This window comes from Elephas maximus, chromosome 27 (genome assembly GCF_024166365.1).
Source record: "Elephas maximus indicus isolate mEleMax1 chromosome 27, mEleMax1 primary haplotype, whole genome shotgun sequence".
Taxonomy (NCBI): Eukaryota; Metazoa; Chordata; class Mammalia; order Proboscidea; family Elephantidae; genus Elephas; species Elephas maximus.
The window spans coordinates 36,583,620-36,606,682 of record NC_064845.1 but is presented as its reverse complement, the minus strand read 5'-3'; the positions used below and the strand labels follow the sequence as shown (position 1 = coordinate 36,606,682).

General features: G+C 39.8%; 2 protein-coding genes across 8 annotated transcripts in view; both read left to right on the top strand.

Moving 5' to 3' along the window:
- The window catches only part of LOC126068466 (uncharacterized), a 1,054,989-nt gene extending 1,047,610 nt beyond the window's left edge, over positions 1-7,379 (top strand). The window contains exon 4 of one of the 2 annotated variants that reach the window (XR_007515700.1): positions 7,358-7,379. The gene's annotated coding sequence lies outside the window, so the exon portion shown is untranslated. The remainder of the gene's footprint in view (positions 1-7,357) is intronic. The other variant, XM_049871018.1, reaches the window with a different exon arrangement.
- The window catches only part of ANKRD28 (ankyrin repeat domain 28), a 222,143-nt gene that overhangs the window by 29,708 nt on the left and 169,372 nt on the right, over positions 1-23,063 (top strand). The window contains exon 1 of one of the 6 annotated variants that reach the window (XM_049870980.1): positions 7,358-7,457. The exons of the other annotated variants lie outside the window; for them this stretch is intronic. Coding sequence (XP_049726937.1) covers positions 7,447-7,457 — 11 coding nt within the window. The 5' untranslated portion in view covers positions 7,358-7,446. Of the gene's footprint in view, positions 1-7,357; positions 7,458-23,063 lie in introns of those variants that run through there. 6 annotated transcript variants of the gene reach the window in all.

Sequence of the window (23,063 nt, the reverse complement as noted above, 5' to 3'; positions counted from 1 at the left end):
GCAAAATGTACGCCAGTTCAGCACTTTCTGTGTGTACAATTTAGTGACATTGATTGCATTCTTTGAATTGTGTTACCATTCTCACCCTCCTTTTCTGAGATAATCCTCCCCCATAAGCATAAACCCTAAGACTCTTACATAATCTTTTGAATCGTGTTGTCAGTTTGATTCCACATAAATAAGCCTTAAAAGAACATAATGCTCAAGGCATTCTTTACTAGTTAAGCTAAACTATTGTTTGGTTTTAAGAAGACTTCAGGGGATATTTTTGGTTTTAGGTTTAAAAGTTAGGGCAGTAATTTCAGAAGCTTATCCATCCCCCATGGCTCCAAGACGTCTGGAGTCTCTGAGAAGTTGAAATCCTGTTCTGCATTTTCCCCCTTTTGATCAGAGTTCTTCTGTAGAATCTTGGATCAAAATGTTCAGTAATGGTAGTCAGGCAGCATCTGGTTCTCTTGGTCACCTGGCAAATGAGAGAGTTGTTCATGGACGCAATTATCCACACATTCCATTTCCCCCTCCTGTGCCTGACTCTCCTTCTTCTTCTCTTTCTCCTGGCAAATAATTACCAGTTGTTGTGCCTTGGATGGCAGATGGCAAGCTTTGAAGACCCCAGGCACTGCACAACAAACAAGGAGGTAGAACAGAACTGCTAAACACGGTATTAGGCCAGTTAACATGGATGTCCCATGAGACCATGACCCTAAACTTCCAAACCAAGGAACCAAATCCCATGAGGTATTTGGTTGTACAATAAGCAGCCTCAGAAGCTACTCTCTTTTAGTTGTTGTTTTTGTAAATATATCTGTTAGACAACTTCTGCTGATTCAGCTTTTAACAGGTATGCAACTTAATGACAGCAGTTTCATAAATCGGCTGTGTAACCTTGCCTTTAATGAATGTAATTTTTCTATCACTGTAACCCAAACTTCAGTTCTCCATAAGCTGTAACCCTCTTTTTTCCCCTGCTTCCTGCCCCAGTAGCCACTAGGAAACTTTGATCTCTATACATTTGCCTTTTCTTATCTTTTTCTATAAGTGAGGTCATACAATATATGTCTTTTTATGACTGACTTATTTCACTTAGCATAATGTCCTTAAGCTCCATCCATATTGAAGCATGTATCAAGACTTCATTTTTCTTACTGACTGAGTGGTATTCCATTGTACGTATGTTCCACATTTTGCTTATACGTCTATTGATGGGCATTTAGGTTGTTTTGGCTGTTGTAAATAGTGCTAAAATAAACATTGGTGTACAAGCCTCTGTTTTCAAGTCTTTTTGGTATATGCCTAGGAGTGGAATTGCTGGGTTATATGGTAGTGTTTTTTAGTATTTTGAGGAACTGCTACACTGGTTTGCACAGTGGCTGTACCATTTTGCATTCCACCAGCAGTTGGTAATGGTTTCAATTTCTCCGCGTCCTCACTCGGCCCACATTTGTTACTTTTTTTTTTTTTTAAGGCAGCCTAAACAAACAAACAAAAACTCATTGCCATCCATTAGATTCTGACTCATTGTAACCCTATAGGACAGAGTAGAACTACCTCATAGGGTTTCCAAGGAGCAGCTGGTGGATTCCAACCACTGACCTTTTGGTTAGCAGCTAAGCTCTAACCATTATGCAACCAGCCTGGCCAAAGTGAAATGTTCTCTCATTGTGGTTTTGATTTGTATCTCTTGTTGGCTAATGATGTTAAGCACCTTTCCATGTGTTTATTGGCCATTTGAATGTCTTTTTTGGTGAAATGTCTATTCAAGTCCTTTGCCCATTTTTTGATTGGGTTATTTGTCTTTTCGTTGTTAAGTTGTTGAGACTTCATATGTAATTTGGTTTTTAGATTCTTGTCGGATATATAGCTTCTGAAGATATTCTCCCAGTTGGCAGCTTGCATTTTCACTTTTTCAGTAAAGTGTTTTGATGAACAGAAGTTTTTAATTTTTATGAGGTCCCGTTTATCTATTTTATCTTTTGCTGTTTGTGCTTTTGCTATTATATTAGGTAATACATCATTAAAAACTAGGCCCGACAGCATTGCCTCTACATTTTCTTCTAAGAATGTTATGGTTTTAGTTTTCACGTTTAGGTTCTCGATCCATTTTGAATTTGATTTGTATATGGTGTGAGGCATGGATCCTGTTTCATTTTTCTGCATGTTAAAATTCAATTTTCCTAACACCATTTATTGAAGAGACTTCTTTCCCCTTTAAAGAGAACTTAGTTAGCACCCTTGTCAAAAATCAGTTGATCATAGATGTGTGGGTTTATTTCTGGACTCTCAATTCTATTTCATTGATTTCTGTGTCTACTGTTACACTAGTACCAGACTGTTTTAATTGCTGTAGCTGCATAATACGTTTTCTGTTGGTCAGGTTTTGATATCCTATCAAAGAAGAATATCCACAATTATCTGAAAAGGCTGTGAGTAAAAGATTTTCTGCATGTTCTTGAATGAAAACAGTTTATTGCAACACATTAAATGAAGAAATGGCTATGAGACAACTTTTTCTTTTAATTCAGGCATTAAAGAGCTTTTTAAGAATATGAAACTGCTACCTTTTTCACTAAATTTTTTTTTAATTATTTTCATAGAAAATTTATTTACGTTAATAGGTAGATGATATATTATTATGAAATGTATTTTAAAAATTCTTAGTTTTAATTTGGAATACAGTAAACATTAATAGATACAACCCACATGAGCAAACTTCTTTGAGCACCTCAGTAATCTATACATGTGGAAGGGTCCTCTCTTAACAACCATTTTTAAATCAGATAGTCTCCTAAGAGTTGTCCCTCAGATGATGTTGAACGTCAGTTTGTGTCTCTTGTTAGGCTAGTCTGCCATAGGTTAGGTGATTGAATTGGCTTTGAAGAAAAGTTTTGGCGTTTCATTGAAGACTTGAACATATTTTTCATGTATAAAATATATGACAGAATTTAAACTGATGGTTACATTTTGACTTCATATGGCTAAGGAAAGCATTACCTGCAGATCAAATGAGTGGATAATTACATCTGGAAGAATAAAGAAAAGAATTGTGGAAAATGATGAATAAAAATAAATACTGAACTGTGAACTACAAATAATTGTGGAACAAGCATTGTCTTAAACTGTTGACATTGAGTCAGTTCTGACTCATAGCAACCCTAAGCATTGTCTTACGAGTATCTTAATTAGACAAACAGATTAGGTTTAGTAAACACCTTAAATGAAAAGATTGCAATATATAAGGGGGGGTATGATAAATAGACAAACAGATTAGGTTTAGTAAACACCTTAAATGAAAGAAATTGCAATATATAAGGGGGGTATGACAGGAGTATTTTAATTGCTGATAATGCTATAGATTTACCCAACCATAAAGAAATAGAAATAATTGTTTCTGTGAACTATGTGTTTGAGTAAATTGTTGGTAGGTACTATGAAAGTTAATTGTGGGGAACATTTATGAGAACCTTTTTGAAGGTAATTTAGAGGAGAAGAGACTTCACAGATTTTTTTTCTTTATCTGTATAAAATTAGTCAGGATTACCTTGCTTAAGGAGTCCTCATGGTGCAGTGGTTAAGGACTCAGTGGCTAACTAAAAGCAATGAACAATCTGAAAAGGAAATTAAGAAAATAATTCCATTTTCAACAACATCTCACATAATACAATACCAAGGAATTAATTTAACATTGAAAACTATATAAAAATATTGTTGAAAGAAATTAAAGATCTAAATAAAGGAAAAGACACTTCTTGGATTTGAAGACTTAATATTGTTAAGATCGAAATACAACCCAAAGTGACCTACAGATTCAACGTAATTCCTATCAAAATGACAATAATCTTATTGCAAAAGCTGAAAAGCCAATCCTCAAATTCATATGGAGTCGCAAGGAGCCCCTAATAGCCAAAGCAATCTTGAAAAAGAACAACAAAGTAGGACTCACACTTCCTATTTGAAAATGTACTATAAAGTTATAGTAAACAAAACAGTCTGGTACTGATATACAGATAGAGATATAGACCAATAGGCTAGAATTGGGAGTCCAGAAATAAACCTGTGCATCTGTGGCCAATTGATGTTGAACTAGGGTGCCAAGTCCATTCAGTAGAGAAAGAATAGTCTCTTCAACAAATGAGGCTGGGACCGTTGGATCTCTCTATGCACAAGATTGAAGTTTGACTCATATCTCATACCATATATAAAGATTAAATCAAATGGACTAAGTGTAAAAAACTAAAGCCATGAAACTCTTAGAATAGGGGTAATGCTTCAGGACCTAGTTTTTGACAGTGGATTCTTACATATGACACCAAAAGCATGAACACTAAAAGATAAAATAGATAAATTGGACTTCATCAAAATTAAAAGCTTCTGTGCATCAGAGAAATTTATCAAGGAAGTGAAGAAACAACCTACAGAATGGGAGAAAATATTTGGGAAGCATGTAATATCCAGAATATATATTAAGGCACAGTGGTTAAGAGCTAAGGCTGCTAACCAAAAGGCTGGCCGTTCGAATCCACCACTTACTCTTTGGAAACCCTGTGGGGCAGTTCTACTTTGTCCTATAGAATCGCTATCAGTCATAATCAACTTGATGGCAGCGGGTTTGGGTTTTATCTGTGGTGACTCAGTGGTAAAATTCTCAACCTCGATGTGGGAGACCCCTGTCTGTGAGTGGAGATTTGCTGAATATGATGCCGAATAGGTTTCCGTGGAGCTTCCAGACTAAGATGAACTAAGAAGAAAGGCCGGTGGCAATCTTCTTCTGAAAAATCAGCTAATGAAAACCCCATGGATCACAGCGGTCCATTCTGCAGCCGATCATGTGAGTGGTGTAGGACTAGGCACTATTTTATTCCGTTGTGCATGGGGTCTCCATGAATCAGAGGCGGACTCAACAACAGCTGACAGCAAGAACAACAGCAACAACTCAACAACAAAAAGACGAACAACTCAGTTAAAAAATGGGCAAAGGACTTGACTAGACATTTCATCAAAGAACTATCCAAATGGGCAATAAGCATATGAAAAGATGCTCAAAGGCCATTAGTCATGGTTGTTAGTGGCCATTGAGTCAAGTTGCTAGCATTCCACCCTGACTTACGGAGACCTCATCCACAACAGAATGAAATGCTGCCTGGTCTTGTGCCGTCCCGTCCCCATGATGAGTTGCAGATCGGCAGGCTTTTCTTCCTAGTCTGTCTTAGTCGGGAAGCTCCACTGAAACGTATTCAGCATCATAGCAACACACAAGCCTCCGCTGACAGACAGGCGGTAGCTGCACATGAGGTGCATTGGCCTGGAATCAAACCTGTGTCTCCTGCATGGAGGGTAAGAATTCTACCCCAGAACCGCCACTACCCCCTTATAATGTTTCATGGCATCTTCAGATTTCGTGTGCTTGAAATTAAATTTATCATCTTCCTTTCCACGAAAATTCTGTTACTGTCTGTGTTTCCCTTGTTGGTGAACGGTGCTATCATCTGCTCAGTTCCAGAAGTCATAAATTCAAAAGTCGTTCTTAACTTCTCCTTCCATCACCCTCTCATAGTCACTTGATTACTAAGTTCTGTTGATTCTGTCTTAATATCCTAGAAATCGTTCCTCTGCTTTCATCCCTTCTGCTATGGTTCAGGTTCTTATTTGAGCCATTGACTACTGCATCAGCCTCTTAATTGCCTTTCTGGACTTTAGGCTGACTCTTTGATCTTGTTAGTATATTCAAATTTTAATATTTGTGAGATACAAATTTGAATAGTCACACCCATGGTTAAAATTTTTCAATTATTGGCCATCACCTTCATGATAACAGTGGCATTAAATATAGCTAAGTGCATTACTTATTGTGGTGCAGTAAATTACCTAATATGGTCCTTCTAGCCATAGTCTTTGTAAGTCCCACCAAATGACTGGATGGGACTATGCGAATGAGGTGCTTGTGGCCCACCAAAGGGATTGTCTAGCTTGCTAATTCTTGTGGGGGCAGGACCACGCAGATAGGTATATGCAACCCTAATGAGGGGTTTGGTCAGTTTTTCCATCCCGCTAGGCTTAAAATGACCCATCCCAGAGGTAGGAAGAGAGGATTTCACCACCACCAGGAAAGAGGAGTCAGGAGTGGAGCGCATCCTTTGGACCCGGGATCCTTGTGCTGAGAACCTCCCAGATCCAGTAGACAGACAGAGAGCTGTGACACCAGAGATGGTGAGAGACGGCCAGAAACAGCCACAGAGAAATGGTGGCAGCAGAGGCAGCAGAACGAGGAGAACGGCAGGCAACGGCGAGGTGGGCTTCTGAAGCCACGGAGCGAGAGAGCTAAGTACCTTTGGACAGGAGGCCTACTGGTGGAGTGGGGTGCCTCCGGGCACTTATTGGCAGAGCTAAAAGAGCTTTGTAACACTTACCTGAGCAGGGCGGAGGCCAAGGGGCCAGAGAAAGGTGTTCCTGCGAACACACTGAGAAGAGGCTGTCCTGATCCAAGAACTGTATCCTGAGCATTCCTGAACCTCAGTTGTAACCTGTTACTTCCCTAATAAACTCCATAATTGTGAGTATCGTCTGTGAGTTCTTTGTGGCCATTGCAATAAGTTATTAAACCCAGCAGAGAAGTAGAGAGTGCTGTGGGAGGGATGGTTGGTGTCATAATTGGTAAAAAGGTTGAAAGGTGGAGGCGTGTCTGACTCCTGCCTATGTAAGAGCCAGACTTGGGCTGTTGATTTTGATTCTCCTTCCCGTATGTGAAGTTAGAGGAGGTCAGATGCCCCGCCATGCCATTTTTACACTTGTGTTGTCTGATTTTATTCTTTGAACAGTGCTTTGCTATTTTCCCAGTTGCACGGATGAGGAAATTGAGAGCTAGATTTAAACCTAGGACTGTCTGTTTTTAAAGTTTATGCTTTTAGGCACTTTGTTATGCTGCTTATGTAGGACATTCAAGACCCCTTGTGTTGTGGCTCTTACCCACTTCTCTAGTGTCCACTTGATATTTTTTTACTCTAACTTCCTTGAGGGCAGAGATCATAATCCCATGCCAAGCAATTGCTTAGTACATAGTAGGCACTTGGTAAATGTTTGTTGAGTGTTAAACAGTGATGAATAGAAGGGGACAATGAGACTAGCCCAGTGTAGAAAGACATGAAAAACACATCTGAAGAAAAGGATTCATCTGGCTGGCCGTATTCATAAAAGGTCAGCCTTTGGGATAAAGCAAAATAGTGAGAGGTAACAGAATGAGGGAAATGAAATCCTGAAAGGCTGATTAAAAGAGAGCAACTTTTTATTTTTGACTTGAATGAATTGTATCCTAGGGTTGTAGAACCTGAAAATGAAGCCTCTAAATACCTTTTTATGTTTTTAGGACTTGTGGAATTAAAGAGAGAGGTACCTGAAAACTAGAGACAGAAGTATATTTTTCAGAAAGGGGAAGAAGGAAGACTAGAGCTTGATATGGCCCTCAGGTGAGATTCTAGAATAAATTTTTTAAAGGAGAAATTGTTTCCAGGAGAGGTGAAGCACTAGTCGTTAGGAAACAGCCTGAATTCATTAAGAAATAAGCGAAACAGCGGAGCCTTCTCTTTGCACATGGAGCCTGTTGTTTTCCATCCATTGGATGAGATATAAGGTGTACTCATCAAAAGCACAGATGGCACAGATCATGGGAGGGAGAGGGTGTTAGCTAGGATGGGCTAGATTCTGCTGTAGTAATAACCTCAAATTTTGGTGCTTAAAAACAAAAGAGATTGATTTATTTTTGAAATAGTATTGTTTTTGGTGATTCCCTTCAAGAGTTTTCACATGTATTACTTAATGACATTGGTTACATTGTTTTTTTTTTTCCTATTATTGCATAGGGTTTATTTGTTTTTACAAAAGTAGAGTAACTGTAACAACAGCACTAATCTACCATGGCTGATGTGGTCCAGGCCTCCATCCATATTTCCTGGGACCGCAGTATCATTTTTTAAATTTTATACGGTTGTTGTTGAGAATATGTACAGTGAAATATATACCAGTTCACCACAGTTCGGTAACATTGATTGATTACATTCTTTGAGTTGTGTAACTATTCTCCCCCTCCTTTTCTGAGTTGTTCCTCCCCCATTAACGTAAACTCACTGCCCCCCTAAGGTTCCTGTCTAATCTTTTGAGTTGCTGTTGTTACCTTGGTCCCATATAGATAGTCCTTCAAAGAGCATAATGCTCAAGGCAGACACTTTTTACTATTTTTTCTTATCGTTTAGTTTCAGGAAGACTTCAGGAGATTTTTTGGTTTAAGGTTTAAAGATTATCTCAGAGCATTAGTTTCAGGGATTTGTTCAGCCTCAATGGCTCCAGAAAGTCTGGATTCCATGAGAATTTAAATTCTTTTCTGCATTTTCCTCCTTTTGATTAGGATCCTTCTATAGATTCCTTGCTCAAAATGTTCAGTCATAGTCACTGGGCACCATGCGTTTCTTATGGTCTCATGGCAACAAAAAAAAACCCTTTGGCGTCAAGTCTATTTTGACTAATAACAACCCTGCAGGACAGTGTAGAACTGCCTCATAGGGTTTCCAAGGAGCGGCTGGTGGATTTGAACTGCCAGCCTATTTGCTTAGCAGCTGAGCTCTTAACCACTGCCCCACAGTTATTCATGGAGGTAATTAGCAACACATTCCATATCTCCTCCTGTTGCTTACTTTTCTTCTCTGTTGCTCCAGGCAAATAGAGACCAATTGTTGTGTCTCGAATGGCCACTTGGAAGCTTTTAAGACCCCAGGCACTATGCAGGGAACCAGGAGGTAGAACAGAAGCATGAAAAATGTTATTAGGCCAATTAACTGCGATGTTGTATGAAACCGTGACCCTAAACCTCCACACCACATAACCAAATCCCACGAGATTTTTGGTTGTACATAAGCAGCCTCAGCAGCTACTCTTTTTTTGGTGGTTATTGTTATAAATATTTCTGTCACACAACTTTTGCCAGTTCAGTTGTTTACAGGTATATAACTTAATGGCAGCAGTCACAGTAGCCGGCCGTGCAACCCTACCCTCAGTTCGATTTTTCCATCCCACAGAGACTCTTTGTTTTTCCTATCCTACATGCCTGTTCTCAGGTTGGCAGGACAACTTCATGTCTTAACTCCGGAACCCAGGCTGGAGGTTTTACCCTCAGGAACATTGCCTGTGTTTTTGGCAGGGGAAAGGGAAGTTGCAGAATCTCTCAAAGGCTTCAGTCATGTCACTTGAACTCACATTTACTTGATCAAAAGAAAGTCACGTGGCTATATTCAACCTAAGTGTTGGGTGGGTAATAAAACCAAAACCAAACTAGTTGCCGTTGAGCCGTCTCCTAGTCATGGCAATCCCATGTATTGCAGAGTAGAACTGTGTTCCATAGGGCTTCACGGCTTTGACCTTTTGAAAGCAGATTACCAGGCCTTTCTTCTGAGGCTCCTGTGGGTGGATTTGAACCACGTGCCTTTATACTAGTAGTCGAGCACTTAACCATTTATATCAGCCAGGGACTTCATTGGGTGGGTAGGGAAGTGTAACCCTACTGTGTGTTTGAAAGGAATATTGGTGAAGAGCAGTATTGACTACCTAAAATAGTGAAGATTTTGGATGACAAATTAAGGAACTAAGAGGATTGGTTTTTAATAGGCTGACATGTTCAGCTGAACCTAGTAAGAGAAATCAGTAGGGAGAAATTTCAGATCCTGTTCTTCCACTCAAAACCTAATTCCCATAGCATATTGTTGATGGGAGGTGGTGGGAGTACATATTTTTGGGTTATCAGCAATGTGTGTCATTAAAGAAGTGTGGTAGTGTGGAGGTTGGTGCAAGAAACATGACCAAAAAAACCCATTGCCATCGAGTTGATTCTGACTCATAGCAACCCAAGAGGACAGAGTAGAACTGCCCTGTAGGATTTCCAAGGCTGTAATCTTTACGGAAGCAGACTGCCACATCATTCTGGGTAGCAGCTGATAGGTTCTAACCACCGACCTTTCGGTTAGCAGCCAAGTGCATAACCATACTGCCACCAGGACTTCTGACCACGTCACACCTGTATTACACTTATTTCTGGCCACAGGTGCATGTTTAGAGGGGCAGTGCACTTGGAATCATGTTATATGAAAGACTTCAGGTGATAGGAATGTAACTGGAAAAATCAGCTTGGGGAAGGGGTAGGATCATGGCTGCCTCAAGTATTTGAAGGTCTGTTGTGTGGATGCAGAAATGGACTTTTATCATATTTCAAACTAGAAGCTAGTAGATGAAAACGGGAAGTAATTTCATCCCATTGTAAGGAAGAACATACTCTAGTTCAGAGGAAACATAGCATAGAGTACTTTTTCCTGGAGAAAATCAAGGATCAGTTCGTATGATTCCCCTGAAAGTCTATGGTTCTGAATCCTGGGCGGATTATCCAGTAGGCAAGATAAACCCAGTGCTTACTTTGCTTACCAGATCTTTTGTAGTGAGCAATTTCACATTTTTTAATTGCATCAAAAACTCTGCTTTTAGATATGGCTGGCATCTCTCTCTCTTCCAACCCCACAGCACCTTCCTACAGAATCAAAGCCTATTTTCAAATTTACAGTCCCTGACAGTGGCAAATGACGCAGTAAGCTGGTAGAGTGGTAGATTCAAACTGCTGACCTTTTGGTTAGCAGCCGAGCTCTTAACCACTGTGCCACCAGGGCTCTGTGGTTTTTTGGTTTTTTTTTTTTAATAATTTTTATTGTGCTTTAAGTGAAAGTTTACAAATCAAGTCAGTCTCTCACATATAAACTTATATACACCTTACTATATACTCCCATTTACTCTCCCGCTAATGAGTCAGCCCTCTCCTTCCTTCCAGCCTCTCCTTTTGTGACCATTTTGCCAGTTTCTATCCCCCTCTACCCTCCCATCTCCCCTCTAGACAGGAGATGCCAACACAGTCTAAAGTGTCCACCTGATACAAGTAGCTCACTCCTCATCAGCATCTCTCTCCAACCCATTGTCCAGTCCAATCCATGTCTGGTGAGTTCCTGTCCTGGGCCAACAGAAGGTTTGGGCACCATGACCGCCAGGATTCTTCTAGCCTCAGTCAGACCATTAAGTCTGGTGTTTTTATGAGAATTTGGGGTCTGCATCCCACTGTTCTCCTGCTCCCTCAGGGGTTCTCTTTTTGTGCTCCCTGTCAGGGCAGTCATTGGTTGTGGCTCTGTGGTTTTAATGGGACCTCCCAAATCTCTACATTACTTTGTTAACCACCACTACCACTCCCCCCCCCCCCCCGCCACCCCCGCTGTCACCCAGACCAGACCAAGGCAATCAGAATTTCCTGGGAATTTTCAAACTGACACCAGGGAAGAGAATCGTCCCTCTCTGGTGATAGTTGTAGTAAGGTGTACTACTTGAGATCTAGCTGTTCATGTTCATGTTTGCCATTCTGTAAAGGAAGCTAACCTGCAGTGAGAGAGAATGATGCCTGCTGTCTGACACATTAGTGTCCTGGGTGTTTTCAGTCCTTGGTTCCAGTTGTTCGTGATGTTTGGCTGCATCCCTACCCTTAAACATTGATTTGGTTATTTAAAAAAAAAAAAAAATTTTTTTTTTTTTTTTTTTTGCTATGTGAGTCATACCTAATAGCCTTTCCAATAAATTTCCCTTTTTATAGAAGCAAAAAGGATTGGGTGTTTGTCTTAGTCACGTAGTGCTGTTATAACAGAAATACCACAAGTGGATGGCTTTAACAAAGAGAAATTTATTCTCTCACAGTCTAGGGGGCTAGAAGCCCAAATTCAGGGCGCCAGCTCTAGGTGAAGGCTTTCTCTCTCTGTCGGCTCTGGGGGAAGGTCCTTGTCAACCATCTTTCCTGGTCATGAAACCCTGGCTATAAAGGACACGCTGTTCTCCTGTTCTTGTTCCTTGGTGGTATGAAGTCCCCATGTCTCTCTGCTCGCTTCTTTCTTTTATATCTGAAAAGAGATTGACTTAAAACACAACCTAATCTCGTAGATTGAGTCCTGCCTCATTAATGTAACTGCCGCTAATTCCATCTCATTAACATGATAGAGATAGAATTTACAACACTTAGGAAAATCACATTAGATGACAAAATGATGGACAGTCATACAATACTGGGAATCGTGGACTAGCCAAGTTGACACACATTTTTTGGGGAGACACAATTCAATCTGTAACAGCCTTGAACAGTATTCGGTCAGTTTTAATAGATGTGATGTGGTTGTAGGGGCTGTGTGCTGGGCAGACCTTCTGACAGGAAGACGTGAACCATTGAGGAAGACAACCACCACAGTGGCTCTTGAAGCTGCAGTTTTCGTGTACTATATATGTTTGGCTTTGGGAAAGGTGGAATTGTCAACACTGGTAATTTTCAGACATCTTTTTAAAAAAAAACCATCAGACCCATTTTATCAAATACAGTTCTGCAGTATACCAGTATATTATGACAGTGGCAGAGCTGTTCTGGTTGAGTGATGCTTGGAGCACTGCCCTGTTCTTCATATCCTTTCTCTATCCCCAGCTTCTTGGCCACTACCTAAAACATTTTGGTGTGGTCTGGAAATACTTTTTTAAAACCTGGTGACTGTTCTGCATTGGCCCTCAAGGACAAGAGGCAGCAGTTACTCTTGGGTAGAATGGGATGGGCGAGGGAGGAGAAAAATGGGAGGAAGATTTATGTTTATTAAACCCTGAAAGTCTACTGAGTGCCTTATATGTATTTGAGGTATGTGGCATTATCCTTAAGACACTTAGGAAAATTCAGGCTCGGAGAGATTACTCTACCAAGGTCACAAGGCTAATCCTAGATCCTTTTTAACACTAAAACATGGCCATTTAACTTAACTGCTAGACAGTGGTTAACTGTGTAGTATTTTATATATATGAGTCAAAGAAAGGAACTAGTTATGACTTCATCTAATAAAATACAAAGGCAGGCCAAAGGTTAGGAGCAGGAACAAAAGAAAAGTGATTCTAGAAAGGACTAGAAAGAGGGGAACAAAATGATGATAAACCAAAACCAAACCAGTTGCTGCTGTGAAAAACAATCAAAACTCACTGAAATTTCAACATAAGGTTTATTCTGAGGAGTTATTTATATAAAAACCACCCAGTGCTTTTGAGTCAATTCCCACTCCTAGTGAGCTGGTAGGACAGAGTGGAATTGCCCCATAGGCTTTACAACACTGAATCTTTGCAGAAACAGACTGCCACGCCAGAGTTTGAATCATCAACCTTTCCGTTAGCAGCTGCCCATTTAACAGCTGTACCACCAGGGCTGCTTTATCTGCACATAACCCAAAACCCATTGCCATCGAGTTGATTCCGACTCATAATAACCCTATAGGACAGAGAAGAACTGCCCAGTGCGGTTTCCAAGGAGCACCTGGTGGATTTGAACTGCCGACCTTTTGGTTAACAGCCAGAGTTCTTAACCACTATACCACCAGGGTTTCCATATAGAGAAGAGGAGGGAGAAATATAGATCAACTATTGGCTAATGTTAACATGATTGATTGAGCCCTGCCTTCCACTTCACTGTGATCAGGTTACTTCCGGCCTGGCTGCTAATAATTTGGCCCTCCACTCACCTGCAGCCAGGAGACTTTTTGAGGCTTAAGTTAGGAGGTAATGGTTTGATGACTATCCTATTTAGCAGGATAAGACAAGTTCACTTTGCTGTAGAGCAGTTTCTGGCAGGCTTTTGCAGTTTGGGTCAGGCTTTTTATGGTTAATACTTGATTTCATGGATAAGAAAAACCTTCATATCTAAGTAATATAAAAAAAGTAATATACCTGTTACTAATTTTCCTCTTAAACGCTGTCAAGTAGATTCCAACCCCGTGTGTTTGAGGGCAGAGCTGCCCTCCCTAGGGTTTTCATGGCTGTGACCTTTCAGAAGCAGATTGCCAGGACTTTCTTCTCTGGTGCCTTAGAGTGGGTTCGAACCTCTACCTTTCAGTTAGTAGCCCACCAGTTTGCACCACCCAAGGACTCCTAAAATGGTGATAAAAAACCAAAACCAGACCCGTTGCTGTCGAGTTGATTCTGACTCATGGTGACCGCGTGTGTTACAGAGCAGAACTGCTCCATAGAGCTCCCGTGGCTGTAATATTTCTGGAAGCAGTTCACTAGGCCTTTTTTCCATGGTGCCACTGGGTAGATTTGAACCGCCAACCTTTAGGTTAATAAAACCTCCCCCCGCCCCCCCCAAAAAACCGATTAGGTTACTAGTCAAGCACAAACTGTACCATGCAGGGACCTAAAATAATGATAGGTCAATATTATAACTGATTGAACCATACTCAGTGATGAGCAATGCCCAGAAAGATTATCACACCGCCCAACAGTGAATGCTATGGCAGCCAGACAGCCCGAGTTATTATACTTATGTCTTTGCCTCAAAAAATGAATGACTCTCAAAAGATGGAAGAAATCTTTGTACCTCAGAGTTAACAGAAACTTTTTCCGTCTCGCAGGTGTAATAATAAGACCTGTGTGTGCAGTTTCTGAAAGGTGATGACCTTGGCATCACAAACTGAAAAGCAGCTCTGTATAAGCCCAAGTAGAGCAGAGGAAAACAAGCTAACTTTTTTTGCTTTTTTAAGTAAAGCCTCTCTAAAGCAGTTTCCCCTGATAAGCAGACATCCCTCAAAGAAACTAGAGTTCAGTTGTAAAAGTTACAGCACCTCACTGTTTAAACATTAAAGGTATTTAAATGGCTCAGTGTATTTTTGGTAATTGAGCAGTACATTTCCTGTGGTGTTCCTCTGGGTCCTACGGTGGTACCGAAGTGTGTCGCGGTAGGAAATGGGATGGCGACCTGGTCGACCTCTGGGCCTGCGTTCTCTCCTTAATTAGAACGGGTTCTGCTTGACTTGTCATCTGTCTCTAGACATTCTCATGAAGGTGTGTCGTGAACAAGATACATAAGATGGATCCTGTTGAATATTTCTTTTGATAAAAGGATACTTTCAGATTGATACTATGAATGTAGGATTGACTCTAGTTGTTTTATATGTCTTTTTTGGAATTTGCAATGTTTTTGACTATGATTCTGTTTGAATTCCAACGTTAATGACTACTTAGGATATGTTATGAGCTGCTGTTATGTCTGTAGAAGTATTTTCAGGTGGCGATTAGAGATGATGAATTTTGGACTTTTGTTTGTAAGCTGCCAGCTTTCATGTGATACACACATAGTGAAAGTGACAAGTTTTGGTGTAGGCCAGTAAGTAAGTGCCTTTACTGTGGAGTAATGCAGACGTGATGATAATGCTGTGAATACTTCTGCAAATCAGATTTAATAATAGTAGTGCAGAGTTTCTCTAAAGAGGTTTCTCAGGCTTTAATTTTTACTAGATAGTTTTATAGAAGACATCGTAAGTTCACTAAGTACATAATTGAGCTTGAATTTTATGAGAAGACAACCCCCAAATTACACTAACATTTGGGGACTTTTATTTATTTTCTTATACTGGTTTAACGTATATGAAGAAACATTTCAACAGTATAGGGGATCTTAAAAGAAAATGACCCATGGGCATACCATGCTTACGCAATTGTGTAAGAGTCTTATTTCATAAGCATATGTAATTTGATCTCTGTCCTTCCCACTTCCATGGTCTCAGGTCATGCTGCAGTTTCTTGCAGTAATGCTGTAGTGCTCTGACAAGCCCACCCCCTCCAGTCAGGCCCCTGTTTCATTTCATGTTCTGCACTGAGGCCAATTAGAATGATCTTTCTTGAAAAATATTTTTTAATCGAATTGAAAATTTCAGACACACAGGATAAAATAGAATATAATTTGATAGAAACTTAAGTATCTATCAGTGAGAATAAACTAAACCAAACTAGTTGCCACAGAGTCAGTTCCAACTCTGGGCAACCCCCTGTGTTTCAGAATAGAAATGTGCTCCATAGGGTTTTCGCAGCTGTAATCTTTCGGAAGTAAGGCCTTTTTTCCAAGGCACATCTGGGTGGATTCAAACTGTCAACCTTTCGGTTAGTAGCCGAGTACCTAACCATGTACGCCACCCAGATGTTAATACTTTACCATCTTTGCTTTGTGTCTTTTAGAGAATACAATAGTACATATACAGCTTAGAGCCCTGCTCTCATCCCTGCCCTAGGTAACAACCTTCAGAGTTGGCTTATATCATTCAGCTTTTTGTACTTTTACTATATATACAATTGATAAACAATACGTACTATCATTTTGTGTTTTCTGAATATACTAGATGTGTCTTTTGCAACATTGTTTTTGAAATTTATCCATGTTGATAATACTTGTTATAAGTGCTGTGTATCTCATACAAATAAACCACCGTTGACCCATTCCCCTTACTGCAATTCGGTAGTTTCCAGTTTTGAGCTATTACAAACAGTGCTACAGTAGACGTGCTGGTGTGTCTTCTGCTGTGCGCACCGAAGTTCCTCTGAGGTTGATGTGTAGAAGTAGACTGCTGGGTCGTAGGTTATGTACATTTTCACCTTTACCATGTAGTTTTCCTTTCTCCAAAGTTGTTATTCTGATTATAATTGCCAGAAGCAATTGTATAAGAGTGCCTCTGTACTCTTAAAGTTGTTACAGTTATTTTAGTTGGACTTTAATTTTCAAAGAATGTAAAGTGGTATCTTATTTTTAATTTTCATTTACCAGATTCCTAGTGAGATCTAATAAATTTTGGCCGTTTGGGTATTTTTGGATGTGAATTACCTTTTTCTTCCCTTATAGTGTAGTCGTAAATACATGTGTATGTACATGGTTTATTTTATTTTTTGACTGTAAATCTTTTCTTGCTTGTGTTTTCCTTTCTTCTGTGAAAAATCCATCTGTACCCCACGCATGTCCTAAAGATATTCTATTACTTCTAAAAGTTTGCAGTTTTTTTTCCCACTTAGGTTTTTGAGCTGCCTGGAATTTTACTTTTATACATGGTGTGAAGTTCAGTTTTTTCTTTTTTTCGTAATTGATTCTTCTTTACTCTTTGTTCTTACGTATAAATTTTTAAAAAATGCGCAGGGCCATGAAAACTCCTGTTGAGTTTAACTAATATTTTATTGAAATTACGAAAAATAGACATCATAAAATACTGAGTCTGGAAAAAGCAAATGGTTCATCGGCGCTCCTGCAGCGGTCACTTCAAGCATTGTGTCTACCTGTGCATTTACTCAGAGTTGTCATCACACAATAATGGCTTTTCCTTCCCTTCATTAAATGTTGAATGAGCACCCCCTCATTCACTGACGTTATTCTCCAATCATTCGCGAAAATGAATTCTGGGAAATGTAGTTCAGGCTTTTGCCTTATGATGCAGAGACGATAGAAGGGGGGAGTATTGTTGATTCAGAGTTTGCAGTAGACAAGCCAAGCATATACAAATCTGTTCTTACTTTTCTCCCCCTCTTAGCACACACCGTGGCCTACTTGATTGTTGTGCACTTTGCACTTGTTTTTTTCTATTATATCTTGGAGATCTTTTTCAGTGGATTGTGCGTTTGCAATCTTGCTGGCTATTACCAGTTGCTTTCTACAGAGGCTGTATCAATTTATATTCCCACCAATAGTGTGGCGTTTCAATTTTTCTGCCTCCTGGCCAACTCTGCAGCCTGTCCACTTCATTAGGAATGCCTTTTTACCTGTATTTGACCAACTCCTTTAACACTATTATCTGGACAGAAGTGATATTGATTACACAAATGCACACACACACACTTAGTTCACGCTACCCCCCAGATTGGGTTAATTGCCCTTTCTTTATGACTTAATAATGTGTTGCATTAATTAACATTTTCTTTTTGCCCCTTTTAGGCTTAGACTTTCTTAGTCATCATTGTAGATCCCTCCATTGTAAGCACGTTGTGTGTATTTGTGTGTGTATGCTTGTCTCCTTTAATAAAAACTGCAATTCCTATAGAGCTATATACTGTGCAATCACTATATGCTGACTATACCATGCCAGCACCTAGCACATAGTAACTATTCAAAAACTGTCTAGCACATAGTAGCTATTCAGTAACTGTTGGAATGAATGAGTAATACATATTATAAACAGTATATGTATTTTTAAATCTGTCTTTTTCACTTAGCACAATACATTGTGCTAGATGCTGTGCAAGTATTAACGGGAATCCATGCAACCATACAAGGTATTGTAATTATTAACTATGGAGCTTCTGTTAAAACCTAGGTTCGTATCATTCCAAGACCTTGAGTGCTTTGTGTGTATCACATTGCAACTGAGTTACTGCACCTAGTTGCTACATAACTTTCCTAATTGTTATTTTTAATCGTTTAATCAGATTCCATCAAGTCAATTTACCATTCTAACCTTTGGACATTTTGGGTAATCAATATATTTTTATTTTCAAAGAATATTCTCAGTGTTGGGTTCAGTATCTTTTTAGTTGATTGTTATTTATTGCCCAGATCCACACATACAGGTCAGCACAATAAGTAACTGTCCACCTCATCTATTTATATATATTGCCATTTCACCCCCCCCCCCACACACTTGTTATTCTTCATTGCTGTCATCAATTCCGACTCAGTGACCCTGCTTCATAGGGTTTTCTTGGCTATAATCTTAACGGAAGCAGATCTCCAGGACTTCTCTTCTGTGGTACTGTTGGGTGGGTTTGAATTGCCAACCTTTAGGTCAGCAGTACAGTCCAGACCGTTTGTACCACCTCAAACCAAACTCAGTGCCGTCGAGTCAATTCCGACTCATAGCGACCCTATAGGACAGAGTAGAACTGCCCCACAGGGTTTCCAAGGAGCGCCTGGCGGATTTGAACTGCCGACCCTTTGGTTAACAGCTGTAGCACTTAACCACTACACCACCAGGGTTTCCTTGTACCACCTAAACCCAGAACCCAGTGCCATCGAGTCGAAGGGACCATAAAATTCACGTAACATAAAGTTCGCCATTTTAACCGTTTTAAGGTATACAGTTCAATGGCATTTAGTATACTCACAGTGTTGTACAACCATTACCGTTATCTGGTTCCAGAACATTTTCATTTCCCCAAAAGGAAATCCTGTACCCATTAAGCAATTACTCTGTTTCCCCTAGTCCCTGTCAATCATTAATATATTTTCTGTCTCTAAAGATTTGACTTCTGGATATTTCATGCAAATAAAAGCATACAATGTGCTTCTTTTCATTTCTGGTTTCTTTCACTTAGCATAGCATTCCCAAGGTTCATCTATGCTGTAACATGTCTCAGTACTTCATTTTTATGGCAAATAATATTCCCTTGTATGGATATATCACATTTTGTTTACTTTTCATTGGCTGATGCACATTTGGGTTGTTTCCACCTTTCGATTAGTGTGAATAATGCTGCTGTGAACATTCCTGCATGTGTTTTTGTTTGAACAACTGATCTCAGTTCTTGTAGGTACACACCTAGGAGTGAGATTGCTGGGTCATATGGAAATTCCATATTTAACTTTTTGAGGAACTGTCAGACTTTTCCACAGAGGCTGCACCATTTTACATTCCCACCAGCAATGCATGAGGGTTCCAATTTATCTACATCCTCACCAATCCTTGTTATTTTCCTTTAAAAAAAAAATTATTATAGCTATCCTAGTGGGTGTGATGTGGTATCTCATTGTGGTTTTGATTTGCATTTCATTAACGACTAATGATATTGAGCATGTTTCTATGTGCTTGTACAAGGATAAAAAACATAAATAAAAATTCTCATTTTCCATTTCGGTTCCGACACCATCTGGACGTGCAGCATTTCTTCGTGTGACCTTAACCTGGAGTTAGGTCAGACCTCACAGGCTAAAGGACACAGCCCTCCAGACTACCAAATAGGCCCAAGACTTCAGACGTGAGCTGCAAACTTGGGAGTCCCGAAGACTTCCCCTCACTTCTGAGTTATTGGCTACAAACTTGAAGCTTCCCTACTACCCCTTCAGAATGCCATCTGTAAGCTTGAGGATTCCTAGCCCCCCTCACTTCTGATTTCCTGGCTCCCACCACTTCCTTGGCTTTGATAATTTGCTGGAACGACTCACAGAGCTCATGGAGAGGGCTGTACTTAATGACAACAGTTTTATTACATCAAAAGGTATACAAATAAAGAGACACATTGGGCGAGGGCTGGGAAGGTTCCCAATGCAGAGCTTCCATGTCCCAAAAAGAGACATGCCACCCTCTCACACGCATTGGTACCTTTCACCAACCGGAAAGCCCATGGAGCTTCCATGTCCAGAGGCTTTATTGGGGCCTACTATGTAGACGTGATTGATTGAATCAGCTCCTCTCCCCTGCATCAGCTGATTTCACGAGGTGCCTTTTCTGGCCTGGCCAGTCCCCATCCAAGTAACCTCGTTAGCATAAACTCTCAGGTGTAGTCCGAGGGCTTATAGATAGCCAAACCCGTTGCCTTCCATTCCGACTCATAGCGACCCTATAGGACAGGGTAGAACTGCCCCATAGGGTTACCAAGGAGCAGCTGGTGGATTTGAACTGCCAACCTTTTTGGTTAGCAGCCATAACTCTTAACCACTGCGGCACCAGGGTTCCCTATAGATAACACAGATACCTAAATTACTCAGGGAATTCCAAGGGATTAGATTTATCTCTCAGAAACCAAGGACAAAGACCAAATTCTTTGGTCAAAGTTCATGTAATCTTCATAGCTTGTTGACCATTTGTATAAGTATCTTCTTTGGAAAATGTCTATTCAAGTCCTTTGTCCATTTTTTTTTTTTTAAATCAGGTTATTTGTCTTTTTATTGAGCTGTAAGAGTTCTTTATATATTCTTGATACTAGACTGTTCTCAGATAAATGCTTTGCAAATATTTTCCCCCATTCTGTGGGTTTTTTCACTTTTTTGATAGTGTCCTTTGGTGCATAGAAGTTTTTAATTTTGATGAAGTCTGATTTATTCTTTCTTTTGTTGCTTATCCTTTTGTGTCATATCTAAGAAACTGTTGCCAAGTCCAAGGTCGTGAAGATTTAGCTCTGTGTTGTCTTCTAAGAGTTTTATACTTTTTGTTCTTACATTTAGTTCTTTGATCTGTTTTGAATGAATTTTTTTATATTGTTTGAAGTAAGGATCTAAGTTCACATGGCTATCCAGTTGTCCCAGCACTGCTTGTTGAAATGAGTATTCTTTCCATTGAATGGTTTTGGCACTGTTCTTAAAAATCTGTTGACCTTAGGTGTATGGGTTTATTTCCGGACTCCCAGTTCTATTCCATTGATCTATATGTCTGTGCTTATGCCAGTACCGGACTGTTTTGATTATTGTTGCTTTGTAGGAAGTTTTGAAATCAGAAATGTGAGTTTTCCTACATTGTTCTTATCTTTCATAATTGTTTTGGCTATTCTGGGTCCCTTTCAGTTCCATATGACTGTTAGGATCAGCCTGTCATTTTCTGCCGCAAAGACCGTTGAGATCTTGATACAGATTGCACTGAATCTGTAGGTTGTTTTGGGGAGTATTTCCATCTTAACAATACTGAGTTTTCCAATTCAGGAACACGGGATGTCTTTCCACTTATTTAAGGTTTGTTTAAATTCTTTCAACAATGTTTTGTAGTATTCAGTGTAAAAGTCTTAAACCTCCTCAGTTGAATTTGTTCCTAGGTATTTTATTCTTTTCTGATGCTGTTGTAAATGGAATTGTTTTCTTAATTTTATTTTCACATTGCTTATTGCCAGTGTATAGAAATACAGCTGATTGTGTATGATGTCTTGTATGTTGCGTTTTTACTGAATTTGTTTATTAGCTCAAATAGTTTTTTTGTGGATTATTTTTAGATTTTCTATATATGAGATCATGTCATCTACAAATAGAGTTTTACTTCCTCCTTTTCAATTTGTATGCCTTTCATTTCTTTTTCTTGCTTAGTTGATCTGACCAGAACTTTTAGTACAATGTTCAGCAGAAGTGGTGAAAGTGAGCATCCTTGTCTTGTTCCTGATCTTAGGAAAGCATCCTGTCTGTCACCATTAAGTATGATGTTAGCTGTGGATTTTTTATAAATGCCCTTTATCATGTTGAGATTTCCTTCTGTTCTTAGTTGAGTGTTTTTATCATGAATGGGTGTTGAATTTTTTCAGATGTTTCTTCTCTGCATCCATTGAGATTGTCATGTTTTTTCCTTCATTCTGTTCATGCAGTGTATTACATTAGGTGATTGTTCTGTGTTGAACCACCCTGGAATTCCTGGGATAAATCCCACATGATCATGGTGTATAATCCTTTTTATATGCTGCGGGATTTGATGCCAGTATTTTCTTGCAGATTTCTGGACATATTATTTACACAGAGCTGTCAGTGAGTCCCAGGTGTTCCCAGGTATTGACTCCCTCAGTTCTTCAAGCAGTGAGAAGTCCCTGGGGTTGCTGGGCCACTGGCCAGGCACCTGAGTGGGGGCAGTCTGTTCTCTTTATCTCAAAATATGTGCAAATATGATCATTTTCTTTGAGTGTGATGATGTGGATAAAGTTGGAAGCACAGCCTTTGTTTTACTTGCTTACATGCTGGGTAGCATGACAGTGTCAGGACCATCAATGAATTTCGCTAGGTGGTCAGCAGGTGAAAGAAGGACACGGTATTCCTGTCTTGAGAAGGCAGTTATATTACCAAGAGGAATACAGCAACCCTGAATGTGCTGAATATCTCTTAAATTGACAGTAATGTCTATGTTTTTGTACTCCATAATATGTCTTTCACCAAGCTGGAACAAGCCACCATTGCCTGCAGAGGATTGGTACCGTCAGCTCTCCGTATCTATGGGTTCTGCATCTGCGGATTCAACCAACTACAGATCAGAAATAATCAGGGAAAAAAAGTGAAATTGAATTTGCCACACGCCGAGCATTACGCTGAATCCACGTGAATTAAATGAAGTGTAGGCATCCACTGCTGTAGCCTCCTTCCATTTCACAAATCCTCTGTCTCCAGTACTTGTTGTTTTAGCATTGTTCACCTCACATCTTGTCCTTATTCCCTAAGCAACTGGAGCTCTGGTGGCACAGTGGTCAAGAGCTCAGCTAAACAAAAGGTTGGTAGTTCAAATCCACTA